Source organism: Myotis brandtii, unplaced genomic scaffold (assembly GCF_000412655.1).
Source record: "Myotis brandtii unplaced genomic scaffold, ASM41265v1 scaffold546, whole genome shotgun sequence".
NCBI lineage: Eukaryota > Metazoa > Chordata > Mammalia > Chiroptera > Vespertilionidae > Myotis > Myotis brandtii.
Genome location: NW_005370016.1, coordinates 1570580 through 1585812, shown reverse-complemented (window position 1 = coordinate 1585812; position 15233 = coordinate 1570580). Strand labels below are relative to the sequence as shown.

General features: G+C 35.7%; 1 protein-coding gene across 2 annotated transcripts in view; it reads right to left on the bottom strand.

Annotated features, from left to right (window-relative positions):
* Window positions 1-15233, bottom strand: part of CADM2 (cell adhesion molecule 2) — a 1203315-nt gene that overhangs the window by 123090 nt on the left and 1064992 nt on the right. For both annotated transcript variants that reach the window (XM_005878095.2, XM_005878096.2), the window contains exon 6: window positions 6612-6702. In XM_005878095.2, coding sequence (XP_005878157.1) covers window positions 6612-6702 — 91 coding nt within the window. The remainder of the gene's footprint in view (window positions 1-6611; window positions 6703-15233) is intronic.

The following is a 15233-nucleotide window of genomic DNA, read 5'->3' as shown; positions in this document are numbered from 1 at the left end:
TTGGAGTCTGCAGCAAGCAAGCCTTGTGCTCGCTTCAGTGCCTGGCTGCCGGCCGCCATCTTGGCTGACAGTTAATTTGCATATACTCACTGATTAGCCAATGAAAAGGGTAGCGGTCGTACGCTAATTACCATGTTTCTCTTTTATTAGTGTAGCTGGCTTTCAATAGCATAGATGGCAGGTGAGAAACACATATCATAAAATTAACACCTGGTATTTATTAGGTTAACTAATATACAATTACTATTATTTTAGAGCAATTTCCCCCAAAATTCATATTTTTTCTTGTTTTGGCCTAAAACATTTCACTGTTGATGATAACTTGCTTTTTGTTTGTTTGATTATTTTTCAGAGATTCAGACCCCACCACAGAACTACCAACTAGGAACCTCTCGGCTGGAGACTGGGACTGAGGAAGGGAGAGTATTTCAGAGAGGAAGGGAGGGGGAGAGGGAGAGAGAGAAACATCAATGATAAGAGAGAACCATTGGCTGCCTTCTACACACCCACTTCTGGGGATTGAACTTGCAATCTGACTCTCAACCACTGAACTATACAGGCTGGGCGATAACTTGCCTTTTTTAACTCCCAGTGTGTTTTTGTTTTATCATTTCTTCTGGCTGTGATTAGGTTGTATGACAATTAGTAAATAACAAGTGATTGGCAAAAAAGTATATACTAGAAAACTAACTTTATATAAAACCATTTTGCCTTAATTTGAAACTCATTTTTTAATCTCTATTATGCTAATGGAACGTTCATCAATATGTTCTTAGATGTCTTTTTACATTCTTGATCATTTCAAAAATGGTTGTGTGGTGGTTGCGCTTACACACCTCACTAGTTGTTACACAATATGCGATCTGTCTTCCTAAGGATTAAAATCTTTCTTTTTGTACAGAATGGGGATCTATGATTTACATATACTAAAATAATCACAAGAACACAAGAAAAATTGTGGCTACCAGAAGGTAAAACATAAACATTGTGCTGGATACACAGAAAAATTTATCAATACCTATAATAATTTCATTTTATAGAATAAATGCCAAATACGTACTCATTGAACTGAAAATGTCCAGTTTCTTTGCTGATGTATATTTAAAAAGTGTTAAACATTGGATTAAAATGAGTGATAAATCTTTGTTTATAGCATGTGAGGTGCAACTCCACACTATTTAAGGTCATGACTTGAATGTAACATAACAGCTTTCCCTGCACCTCTCTCTCTACTTCTATAAATGGAGAATGCTGCTTCCTGAAAGCTGTCTGGGAATTCAGCCAAAGAAAGAAGAAGGTTGCAAAAACTCTGGGGACTTGAAAGAAGAGTGGTTGGCATTAGCTTGGTCCTCACTTTAAACTAAAATTAAAACAATAGACAGACAAGTACAGTAATCTCTCTTTTAAGGAAAGAATAGAATGCTTCTATAGTAATGTCGAGTGGCACAATTTGGTCCTGGCCCAAGTTATGCAGCTGTTCAACGGGAAAACAGCAAAAGGCTTCAGTCCAAAGCAGGCAAATAAGGCACGATTGTCTATAAACAGTCACTGGGGCCCTCACATTTAGAACAAAGAAAACAACATTAGCATACAGGACGGCAGGTTGGGAACATGAGAATCAGCACAAGTTGAATGAGCCACGCTATCATCTGTGATTTAAACAAAAGATTGTAACCATGAATAACTCACCCTTGAGGAAATCATAAATCGGTCAAACATTTTGAAAGGAATCATAAACATTTGGTCATGGATTAAAAATATTATTTAAGTCAGCTACGAGATGTAAAGCATCATATATCCATTATCTATTTCTGATTCCCACCTGCTCATTAAAGGTGGATCAAGTAAGTGGAAAGATAGTAGAAATCAAGTGTTTTAGTAGCCAGTCAGAAGCTGAACCACAATGTTGCTTCTCAGTGTTTCCACGATAACAAAATGGGGAGTCAGGTGTAATAGTTCCAAGGTAATGGAGTGGAAATTTGGCAGTAAAATAGTAAACTGGAACCTGGCCTTTAGGTATTGTGATGTCACATCTTTCATTTTTACTCCCATACTTTTTAGGCTTTTTTGACCATATCTTGGAATATGAACAGTCTTTATATTATTACTTATTTTATAACTTCTGTTTGATATAAATTTATTTCCTTATTTCTCTTCCATTTTTTTATTCACTTTCTAAAATGGGTGATCCTCCCATTATCTTTGCTTCACCACCACCGACTATTTCCCTGATTAATCCATTTCAATTTGCCTTCTGTTTTCTCTGTTCTAGTGAGACTATTTTCTTTATGATCACTAAGATTTCCTTCTGGGAAAATCCAATGGTTTCTTTTCAATCTCCCCTTGTTTTTTGTCCTATCTGCCTCATCTGGCACTGTTGGAGATACAATATAAACTAAAGAGAGGGTAGAAATTAGACTGTCTTTAAAGGAGTTAATGCCTACATTTATTGGAAGTGATAGTTACTTTGAAACTCAGAAGAGTGAATTTTAAGAATATTAGGAAGGACATAAGTAAACCAATCATCTAAAGGCAGCAAGGAATGTTGGCAATACCTTTAATATCAATGGCCTGGCAGATTACAAGGGAAGCAAAGGGTAAAAATGAAGTTGGGAATGAGAATACTATATAAGAAAATAACTTTATACACATTTACTTCTGTAACACAGCTTATAGAACACAACATTGGAACCTATGAGGATAAAGACAAAACAGAATGATAATTTTAGCCCTGTGGAGTGGAGCTTATGAGTTAATTGCCAGGCGATACTCTACTAATTAGAGTTGGTTTTTATTTTTTATATATGGCTGTAAGCTCATACTAGAAACAGTCAGGTTGGTAGGAATTTGGCAAGTTTTGAAAAAAGGGGATAAATACAGAAGAAAGTCTGATAAAAGAGGATGGCAAGAGTAAATGTGTCTTGAGACTGGCTACTTCTTCACCTTCAAGCTTCTGTGGGTTGAACTGCAGTGCTGAACATTATTGTACATCCTCGTTTTTCAAAAGTTACTTTGGATAACATAACTGACAATTTAGACTCAGCAATGGAAGTAGCAGAAAATAGCTGAAAGAATATGAACTTTGGACAATGACTGAACTAGGTTTAAATCCTAACTCATCCATTTTAAATTTGGATGAATCAAGAAAATTTGGTTTACATTTGGTGAGATTTGGTTTTCTCCTATGTAAAATAAGGAGAGTTTCTTATTTATTTCACCTATTTGCAAAGTAATATTAATCAGGATCTTTCTGAGAAACAAAACATTTTTTATTTTCTAAACTTCTGGAGTCTTTGTATTCTTTACATAAATACATAAATGAAAGATGATTATACTTTTCGTTCATTTGCAGTGCAGAAGAGGGTTACACAGACAACCTTATTTCCAGGTTGCTGAAAGAGACCCTCAATATGCGCATCCATCCAACCACAGCTCAGCTAATGGAAATGAACTACTTAACATATCTAATTACATCGACCTCACAATCTCATTATTCACATGAAATGCTGTTTCTACTGTGCAGATTGAATATTGAGTCAAAGAGTAGATCATTGACAGGTAATTGGATGCTGTTTGAACAGGGATGTATTTATTTCCAAGCGTTCTGAATACTATATTTCCCATCCTTACCTCATTTAATTGCATAAATTGTATATTTTCTCCAAGTGTACATACATGTACTTGGGGGCAGAACTATAGAGAGAAGTTAAAATCATAAATCCTTTGCTATACCGGGATCTTGATCATGTTCCTTCATATCTCAATATGCTGACCTCTGAGGTTGTAAGGGAGAATGGAAACAAACAAACAAAACAGAAGCATAAAAAAAGAGAAGGAAGGGGAACAGACAGAGTCAGAAAATAATACATGGAAGGAACAGGAGTGAAGATGGGAGGGAGAGTGGGGAATTTTCTGGTGTTAGGTACACAGGTTCAGCAGTAAATAGATTAGGATTTAAATATGTGTAAAGCTGACTAGGGTCTACTATACTTCTTTCCCTATTTAAAGTATTCAACTTGTAGCCAAAAGCTTTTGTTGAAACTTTAATACTAGAATGCACTGCCACATTTGATAGCATACTGTAGAAGAAAAATGTTTTATATAAGCAATTTAATCTTATCAGAAGGTAAGAACTACTAAAGTGAATTGTGCAGGGTATATCCAGTAAAGCTACTCAGAAAAATGTGTTTTTTTTTAAAGATATAAAACAAATTGATATACTAATTCACAATATGTTCTTTAAATCTGCATGTTTACATCTCTAGGAAATAATTACTGAATGAAAGCAGTTTTAAAATACCAAAACTGTAATAAAGTCAGAATAGCTATCATCAACAAATCAACAAACAACATACGTTGGTGGGGATGTGGAGAAAAGGGAACCCTAGTATAGTGCTGGTGGGAATGCAGACTGGGGTAGCCACTATGAAAAACAGTATGGAGTTTCCTCAAAATATTAAAAATAGAACTACCATTTGACCCAGTGATACCACTTCTAGGAATATATCCTAAGAAACCTGAAACCCCCCTACGTTCATAGCAGCACAATTTATGATAGCTAAGATTTAGAAACAGCCCAAATACCTATCAGCAGATGAGTGGATAAAAAAGCTGTGGTACATTTACACAATGGAATATTATATAGTGGTAAAAAAGAAGGAACTCTTACCACTTGCAACAGCATGGATGGACCTGGAGAGCATTATGCTAAGTGAAATAAGCCAGATAAGTATCACATGATCTCACTCATATGTGGAATCTAATCAACAAAATAAACTGATGCATAAAATATACCCAGAGACATAGAACCATGGAAAAGACAGATGAATATCAGAGGGAAGGTGGGGGAGGGTAGTGGGTGGAAATCAGGAAACTTATATGCATACTAGAGGCCCTGTGCACGAAAATGCATGCACTGGGAGGGGGGTCCCTCAGCCCGGCCTGCACCCTCTTGCAGTCCAGGAGCCCTTGGGGGATGTCCACCTGCTCCCCGAGGGATTGGGCTTAAGCTGGCAGTCAGACATCCCTCTGGCAGCCCAATAGCCCATTAGTTGAACATCCTTAGTGCTGCACTGGCCAGCCATGAGCTGGCTTCTGGCTGAGTGGTGCTCCCCCTGTGGAAGTAAATTGACCACCAGGGGGCAGCTCTGGCATTGAGCATCTGCCCCCTGTTGGTCAGTGCACGTCATAGAGACCGGTCATTCCAGGTCTTTTTGCCATTAGGGTCAATTTGCATATTACCCTTTTATTGTATAGGATATGCATATTTCATGGACACAGACAATATTGTGGTGAAGGTCTTGGAGGGGCAGGTGCCTGGTGGAGGGGGTCAATAGAAAAAAAAGGAAGGGGACATCTGTAATACTATCAACAATAAATATTAAAGTAAGAAAGTATGAATATGCTTAATGTGTTAAAAAGTACAATATCATACAATTGAGGATGTTCACATTTCAAACTTCTGCCTTAAACTCACACAGACAATATTGTGGTGAAGGTCTTGGAGGGGCAGGTGCCTGGTGGAGGGGGTCAATAGAAAAAAAAGGAAGGGGACATCTGTAATACTATCAACAATAAATATTAAAGTAAGAAAGTATGAATATGCTTAATGTGTTAAAAAGTACAATATCATACAATTGAGGATGTTCACATTTCAAACTTCTGCCTTAAAACTCTTTTAGAAAAATTTCTCATGGATACTATGTAATTTACACTTAAATAACAAATATTCTTAGAAAAACAATTGTAATTATTTTACTTTGCACAAAAGGTTTCCCATATAGTTATATACAGAAAATAATTAAATCCCTCTTCTTAATATTTAAACCAAAATATAACTCAATTGAAAGTTTTAAAAAATCAAATAAATTACTTATCTCTGCACCTAGAGTGTTGCTATATTAAAATGATCAAATGGCTTTCAAATAATCTTTGAATAATCCTTATTTGGATAATCTATACTGATTTGATTTTTGTAGAAATAGTAGACTTTCAGAGTTTTATGTTTAAAAACATGAATGTTAAAAAGTATAATTTTAGAGTTGAAAGGATGTTAGGACTCATATTCTAATAATGAAATAGTTTACAATTGAAAATGTTGAGTTTATGAGCCCTTTCATTCACCTTCCCTCCAAGTATTATCACATTCACAAACCATGTGTTGTGGAGCTGCTACATAAGAAATGTAGAGTTGATTTCTCTTATTAAGGAAATGCTTCCCTATCTAACTTTAAAACTTGGGCATATTTTGACGATGCTTCAATATTTTCAAAATTTTTCATGGGAGAACTAAGCTCAGCAATGTGCAACTGTTATCAATCTGATGATATGAACACTGACTGATTAAGCCTACACTTCTTTCAGGTTGAAATATCTTCCTGGGGGGAAAAATCACAGCTGGAAACCTTCCCAGAAACGTCACTAGATGACAAAGAAACAGACCAATCCACAGACACTTAATGAAGACGTGGTTGTGGGGAGGGGGTTCTGGTCTAGAGGTCACTTTGCCCACCAAGAAAAGACAAAAGCAGTGGATTTCTGTAGTTAAAGTCTGCAATCTAAGCAGAATAGAAGCAAAAGTGAAAAACGCCATTGCTCATTAAATCACTTACAGTGGTTTTCCTTTGGATTCACAAGTCAAAATTAAAGGCTGTCCTTCTTGTGGAAAAGGAGTGGATGGTATAATCTTAACTGATGGTGTATCTGGAAAAAAAATGAAAAGGTCATTAAGTATGTAAACTATACATTTAGAAATTGTATATCATGCTGCATGTTCATGCACTTTCTTATAATGGTGTCTTTTTAAAAGGGATTTCTTAGATTTGGTGAAACAGAGTATGTCATTTTAAGAAGCTACTATCCTGTCCATGAAAAGCTAACAAAAATACCTGAATATCTCCTGAACACCACTGCTGTAATATTTCTGAAATATGAATTTAAAAGTGAAATTGCAAAAACTGGTTCAGATGAATATCAAGCATTTCATCTAATTGTTTCTTCAACTATTTATAGATGGGTAGGAATATCATTATTATGGACTGAACACATTTATGTGCATTTGAATAACAACCCATTCATTGTTGCAGGAATACCAAAAACATAATAAGGAAGTCAAAAAGAACTCAAGATCAACTACTGTCTCACAGCATTATGCAGAATATTTTTGAAAATTCAGTAATCTGGTACTCAGCACAAGTCGCTTGCTCTAAAGTACAGTTAGCAAGTCATTTGACATAGTTACTAAGAATAATACTAAAAGTTAACTTTTTGTTGTGTATGTTAAAATATAATTGTTATAAAATTACTTAATTCCATTAGGCAATAAAGTCATCCCTAGTGAAAAAAATATTCAAGAATACTTTAAGACATTTATAGTTATAACTTTATGTCCTGTAATACTTTTTAGTAAACACAAAGATGGAAGACATGGAAAATAGGCTAAGGGAAGGAGACAATGTAAACACTCATTTCTTTCTGAGAGGTTGCTAAATCCTCGCATTGTGTGTCCCACAGTCAACATGGAATTGCCTCCTCCTCTTGTCTCCACAATAAACAATATAGGCTCTGAGAATTCCTGATAGTCAAAAATTATTCTCATCATTGCCTTAGTTGTGATGGAAGAACAGAACTACCTTGGAGTTATACACATTCTATGACTTAGAAGCTAATTAAATAAGTATCAATCAAGTGTGTAAATTTTAGATTAAAATCTTATTTCAGGAAAATAATCAGATTTGTCACATATAGAAAAATAAAGCATGATCCTGTAAAAGACCTTACACTTATAAATTATTTGTACTTTTTAAACTTATTCTTTCTCAGTCATTTAAACAAGAAAATACATTTAAGGTAATCAATGATAATATCCAGGTTACAAACAGGCATTCCATATACATCATGGTAAGTAATTGCAGTGTAAAATTACCCAGGAAGAAAAATAATTTGAAGACTATGACACATACTTATTATAATTTTAACTAGAGGCCCTGTGCATGAAAATGTGTGCACTGGGAGGGGGGGTCCCTCAGCCCAGCCTGCGCCCTCTTGCAGTCTGGGAGCCCTCGGGGGATGTCCGACTGATGGCTTAGGCTGGCTCCTCGTGGGGAGCCGGCCTAAGCTGTCAGTCAGACATCAGCGCTGCCACAGAGGCAGGAGAGACTCCTGCCACGGCCTCAGCGCTCCCCAGCAGTGAGCCTGGCTCAGGGCTTCTGGCTAAGCTGCGCTCCCCCTGTGTGAGCACACTTACCACCATGGGGCAGCTCTTGTATTGAGCATCCACCCCCTGGTGGTCAGTGTGCATCACAGTGACAGGTTGTCCAGCAGTTTGGTCAATTTGCATATTAGCCTTTTATTAAATAGGATTAGTAGAATAAAATAATAAAAAATTAAATATAATTCACTAAATTTTCAATTATTATCATAGTTTCTGACTCAAATGATCATACACTATTATTCAAAGTAGAACATTTTTAAAAGGGAAGGGAACATATTAATAACTAAGCAAGGTAAGAGCTGTGAGCCAGAATAATTCTGGACAAACTGAGGTGTATGGTCTTTTGAAATTTGACTATGTATACATACAGCAAAATTTTATTTCCTTTTGACAATGTAAAATTAAAAAGCTTTATCTCTAGAAATAAAGGTGGCAGAAGAAAGATTAGAAAAATTATTTTGGAAGATAAAATTGTGTTAATTGGGGTGACTATGATGGTTAATTTTATGTGTCAACTTGACTGCATCATGGGATGTCCAGATATTTATCCACACATTTTTAAAATATATTTTATTAATTTTTTTACAGAGAGGAAAGGAGAGGGATAGAGAGTTAGAAACATCGATGAGAGAGAAACATCAATCAGCTGCCTCCTGCACACCTTCTACTGGGGATGTGCCTGCAACCAAGGTACATGCCCTTGACTGGAATCTAACCTGGGACCTTTCAGTCCGCAGGCCGATGCTCTATCCACTGAGCCAAACTGGTTAGGGCTGTCCACACATTTTTATAAGTATTTCTGTACGAGTACTTTTGGAAGAGATCAATATTTATTTTTTTTATTTTTAATTCAGTTTACTTTCAATATTATTTCGTATTGGTTTAAAGTGTTAGACAATAGTGGTTAGACAATCATATATTTACAAAGTGTTCCCCCGATATTGCCAGTGCCTATCTACCACCATACATTGTTATCACAATATAATTGACTATATTACCAATGCTGTATCTTACATTCTTGTGACTATTTTCTAACAACCAATTTGTACTTCTTAACCTGGAGGAGATTAATATTCAAATTGAAGACTTAATAAAGCTGATTGCAGCTGGGTCTTATCTAATCAGTTTAATGTTTGAATAGAATAATAAAAAGCTGACTCTCCCCCAAGTAGGAAATAATTCCTCCTGTCTGATGGCTGTATGTTAAAGCACTGGCTTTTGGGGGCCTTTAGACTTAACCTGAAACGTCTTGGGTCTTGAGCCTGCTGGCCTTCAGACTGAAATGACATCAATTCTGGTTCTCAAGTTTTTGAACTTAGCATGAAACTAAATAATTTGTTTTGTTTTTTTTTTTTTTTTTGGTCTCTTGCTTCCTGACTCGGCCTGAAGATCTGGAGACTTGCCAGCCCACATAATTATGTGAGCCAATTTCGTGTGTGTGTGTGTGTTGTGTGTGTGTGTGTGTGTGTGTGTGTGTGTGTGTGTGTGTGTGTATTTATCTGGTTCTGTTTCTCTGGAGAACCCTAGCTAAAAGAGAAAGGACATAAAAAAAAGTGTGTTATTGAGCAGATTACACCAGGGGCAACTGGGGTTCAGTCCTGCTGTGGAACTCTGAGAAACAATGTAGGGCATGCATCACACTTTTTTCCTAGATGAGCAGGGCATGAGAGTATTTAGGGAATATTTACCAATTCTCATTAGTACCTGGTGGAGGATTGCCCTGGAGGGAGGAGGGCGTGTTATCTCCCTGTTATTCCTGGTGGACTTGGTGCAAAGAAATGGTGTGTGTCAAAGGGATATGGGCAAGTGTCTGTTTCAGTAAAGTAAAATATATAGTGGCAGGTAGCTATTAGAATAGAGGAAAACAGAACATCGTCTGATTTCTCTTAGTTCTGTCCTTTTTAATTTAAATAGTTATTCTCAGAGATGAGAACATGTATAATAAATAGTACCCTGAAGTATGGTTCAGCATTCTCTTTAGAATCAAAATACAAAATTCAGTTAATAAGTAAATGCCAAAGCAGATAATATGCTTAACATGTAGTTCTATGAAATGTTTATGAAGACCACCAGATAACCCCTAAGTTATCAAAGTCAAGGGATATAATACAGTACTCTTTTATTTCACATCAGAATGTTGGTATGAAATAAAATGTTGATTAGACTCAAATGTTGATTAGACTCTATTACTAAAAATTATCTTTAGATTTCTCTAAGAATGTTCCTCCACCCTACCCATCCCCACCATTTCTTATCCAACTCTGACATTTCTAGTTATTCTTTCTCAGATTCTGTTCAGTTGTTTTCTTATATTTACTTTTAGATATTGAGATCATTGAGAATGGTATTAACAATCTATTGTCACATAATTCTCTCTCAGTCCTTTCAGCCACACCCAACTTATTAGTTTCTATCTATTCACCAATCACTCCCAAGTTTATATCTCAGAGCAGTTCTGTACTACATGCTACACTTTTGTGTATGGAGCACCTATTTGACATGTCCACTTGAATATATGAAAGACACAGCGCATTTGATATGTCCAAAATGAATTCAAAGATTGCAACCCTTCCCATATAGTCCTGTTCCAGGAATCTCTATTCCAAAGACACCACCAGCCTCTATTCAGTTACATACACCAGATACCTCTTGTTTCCTTATCTTTTCTAAACCAGTCAACTAATCACATCTGGTTGATAAACCTCCTAAATAATTTTCAAATCTCATTTCTTTTTTGATTGCTTCACAACCACTTCTTTTATCTACTTTACCATACTAGTGAATGGTCTCCCTTGTACCAATTTTTCACCCCTCATACTTCTAGAACTAAATAAACTTGTCTCCTCAAAACATGACTCTGATTACATAAATTTTCTGGTTAAAATCTTGTGTGGTTAATCTTTGATTTTAGGATTCCAAGCAAAATAATTAGTATAGCCTTGCTAAGGACAACTATTCATTACCCCCAAATTGGGTCAGATACCTCTGCTACATGTTAGCTTTTTCATCTTGTGTAATTTTCAAAGTCGCTGCTGTATCCTCAGTGCCTGCAGAGTGCTTTATACAAAATCTGTGCTTAGTAAATAAATTCTTAAATAAATGAACACACAAATTTGTATACATCTTATCAGTATGGTACATTAATTCTGAAATATTAGAAAAATTAATTGAAATTTATTGGCATCTGATGTATGTAAAATTACTCTTAAGTATTCCTAACACAAACCTTAGGTTGACTTTTACTCTAATCTCATATTTAATTTAATTAAATGGCTATTACTGACTCTCTTCCTAGTACAATTTTTTTTTGCATTAGATAACATTAGTTAACAACTTTCCATGATTATTAAATGAATTTTTTCAATTCAAATACTGCATACTAATTTTTTCTTCTCATCTTTTATAGGGAAAGAACTCAATTTTAACATGGCTGCTTTATCTACCACTTTTTGAGCATTCAAGATTCAAGATCTTAACATTTTCAGTTGTGTGTCTCCAGATCTGAACAAAATGTCTAATAGGTTGTAAGTTTAGCACAAGCACATAAAATAGGTATATATTCATTTATTCAAAAATCATATTTTAGTACTTAATAGTAAGCAAACAAAATATTCATATTTTAAAAGCATAATATTTCCTATAAGACTTTTGCAGGAAAAAATATTTGTTAGACTCCAGTTTTAAAATTCTAGAAATATGAAAGCACACTTTTTTCTTAACTATTAATTTTTACTTATCTAAAAAATTTAGAGAGAAGCACAATTGCTCTCAAAAGATATATTGATAGGCACATATTGTTATTTTCTTATTTAAAATTTAACAGGAAGTAAGACTACTTCCTGTTCTATTTGAATGATTCAGGATTTGAATCAAAGTAAATATATGGATCCAGTAGAATGGATTTTCTATATCTTCAACCATGATTTTAGAAAAAGAAACGATTTAATAAAGCTACTATTAAATCATCTAATGGACAATTTTTCTTGGCAGTGTCTGGCGGCATTTTTGTTTGTTACAGTGTGGGGAGAGTACAGGGAGTACCATCGGCCTTTAGTGGGCTGAGGCCAGAGTGCTGCTGAGCATTCTACAGTGCACAAGACAGCCCTGCCCAACAAAGCATTGTCTGACCCAAAGTCAATAGTGCCCACCTCTGAAATATTTACATTTACTCTATTCATGACCTATCATTCTCTTCCTTGTTACAACAAATTGGAAACTATTAGAGAACAGTGAAGTTGTGCACATTTATATGGGACTACAGGCCCGGTACACAAAAATCGTGCACTCGGGGGTGGGGGGAGTCCCTCAGCCTGGCCTGCACCCTCTCAGAGTCAGGGAGCCCTCAGGGGATGTCTGATTGCCTGTTTAGGCCCATGGTCAGACATCCTTAGTGCTGCTGCAGAGGCGGGAGAAGCTCCTGAATTGAGTGTCTGCCTCCTGGTGGTCAGTGCGTGTCATAGTCACTGGTCATTCAGCCGTTCTGTCGATTTGCATTATTAGTCTTTATTATATCAGATTCTTGGTCTTTTCTCAGATCTTAGTTTACTTCTGTAATGAAAGAAATGCTGAATACTCTGACTGAGGCCATTGTGATACATCCCTGAAATAACAATCTTTAAAACAAATTCTATCCACATTTCAAGGTCTACCACTTTTGACATACAAGTGTTAACTGAAACCATTTCAGCCACAGTGCTACACTGTCCATTTCTTCCATGTAAAACATACCAACTTATTTTTCTTGTTTGCAAATTTGAAATAAAACTCCAACTTCACTTTCCTTTTAATTCCTAAAATTCTTTTCATAATGTTCAAAATGATCAGGCACTTTTCTTTTAATGATCTGTTAAATTCCTTTTAATGCTAGTGAAACATTACTGTTGTGGTGATAACTTATTCTTTTTAACAAATAGGTATTAATTCCTATGTGTACAAGATCTATTCTTACTACTACTATTCAACTGCTATACATCCACAAATATAGAAATCCATAGGAATTTTGTCCCAATGAGAAAGATAAATCATGTATCATTTAAACTATTGCAAAGTTTAAAAACGAAAGCAACATAGCATTCTGATGAAGTATTATGGGAGTCATTTAGAAGGAGATTACACATATTTGTCAGAAACAAAGAAAGTTTCCTAGAGAAGTGGCCCTTCCAACAATTTATAGAATGCATAGATTTGAACTGGTGGAATTATTCCAGAGGGGGAAAAAAGGGAAAGAACTCAAGGCAGACTTGGATAAAGAGTTGACCTAGAGAAGAATATGGGCTATTTAGGAGGATTTGAGAAATACTGTAAAGTATAGGGCACCTTATCTTAAAAGGGGTGCTGAGAGCAGTGTTTTATGAGATATTTTAAAAGCCTTGAAGGTTAGGCTGGAGTTTGACTATCAAATAAAAGCAAGAAGAAATCTCCTTAAGTTTTTGACCAAGTGATTATCAGGCTCAGAACTAAGTTTTAGAGAGCTATTTGGCCATGTGTAAAACTGAATGGATTAGGGAGCAACTGGAAACCAAATATCTCTATTATAAAGTTGAACCACAGGAAGATCTTACGGAGAAGACAAGGTAGCAGTAAAATTACAGAGAGTAAATGTTTCCATATTTTTGTTTATATTCTATTTCATAAATCGTTTAAATTGTAAGCTCTACAGTGCATAATTTTAAGTGCATTTTCTCTATATTCCATTTATTATCCTTACTTACATCTTAGTTTCAAATCCTTGTTTCTCCAATATCTTATTCAAGTTATTATAATTAACTGTAAAATATTCAGAACTAAAGAAATTTATAATTTAGAAATTTATGATAACTCAAACAACAAAATAAATAAAATCTAGAAATTTATCAAATGGAATTTTTTTTGTATTAATGGCCTGATAAAGTGATATAAATTGCAGTTTTGATTTGATGTTGCTGATAGGTTAGTTTTGCTTTGGAGGGCTGAAAGAAATTTAACTTTTTGATAGCTTGAGCACTAAAGATGGATTACTTAGGAAAAGGCATCAGAAAGTCACTTGTTGAATTTCATCATTAGGTAGGGCATTTGGACACTTCTGAAAGTTCTTTAAAAAAGGGGGGAGGCTCCATATCAGCATTTAAAAAAAAATATGAGAAATCAAAATCCATTGTGTCCCAAACATTTCAAGCTGAATAAACGAGAAAATGCAGATGGGAGTAACTAAGGCTTGGAAAGGTACAAGGAAACATAGCAGTTATGTGCAGAACCTGATACAGAACTCAGGCCGTTGGATTCCTGACCTGGGCTCTTTCCTGGATGTAGTGCTTCCCATTCACATTGCCAAACAGCCAAACAGACAAACAAACAAACAAACCAACCCTCAGTTGTCTATGAGAGTTATGGTGGGATTTTCTTCTTCTCTAGTTGCTCCGGGTTCTTCAGTTGGCCACCATTGAGGGACTCCTGCTGCAGCGCTTTGCAGCCAGACTGGGAGTGGTCCTTGGGCTGCATCTTAAAGCTGTCCATGTTTTTGATATAATTTTAAATAAACACTATCAAAGGCACCATGCAATAAATTCATCATGGGGACAGAAAAAGAAATAATAAATAATAAAATGAACACATGAATGCAACGTTGTTTTAGTTTTTATAAATCTGCCATGAAAGGGTTTATGCTTTCAATGTTGATTTAACACACATGCAACAATAATAGGCACTGCATAGGTTAAGTCGAATGGAATGACAGGTAAAACTATGCAGCTTGCCCTAACCGGTTTGGCTCAGTGGATAGAGCGTCGGCCTGCGGACTCAAGGGTCCCGGTTCGATTCCTGTCAAGGGCGTGTACCTTGGTTGCGGGCACATCCCCAGTAGGGGGTGTGCAGGAAGCAGCTGATTGATGTTTCTCTCTCATTGATGTTTCTAACTCTCTATCCCTCTCCCTTCTTCTCTGTAAAAAAAATGAATAAAATATATTTAAAAAAATAAACAAAACAACAACAAAAAGCTATGCAGCTTGGTGCAGTTGTCTTAGTTCCTGTTTGTCAATCATTGGGT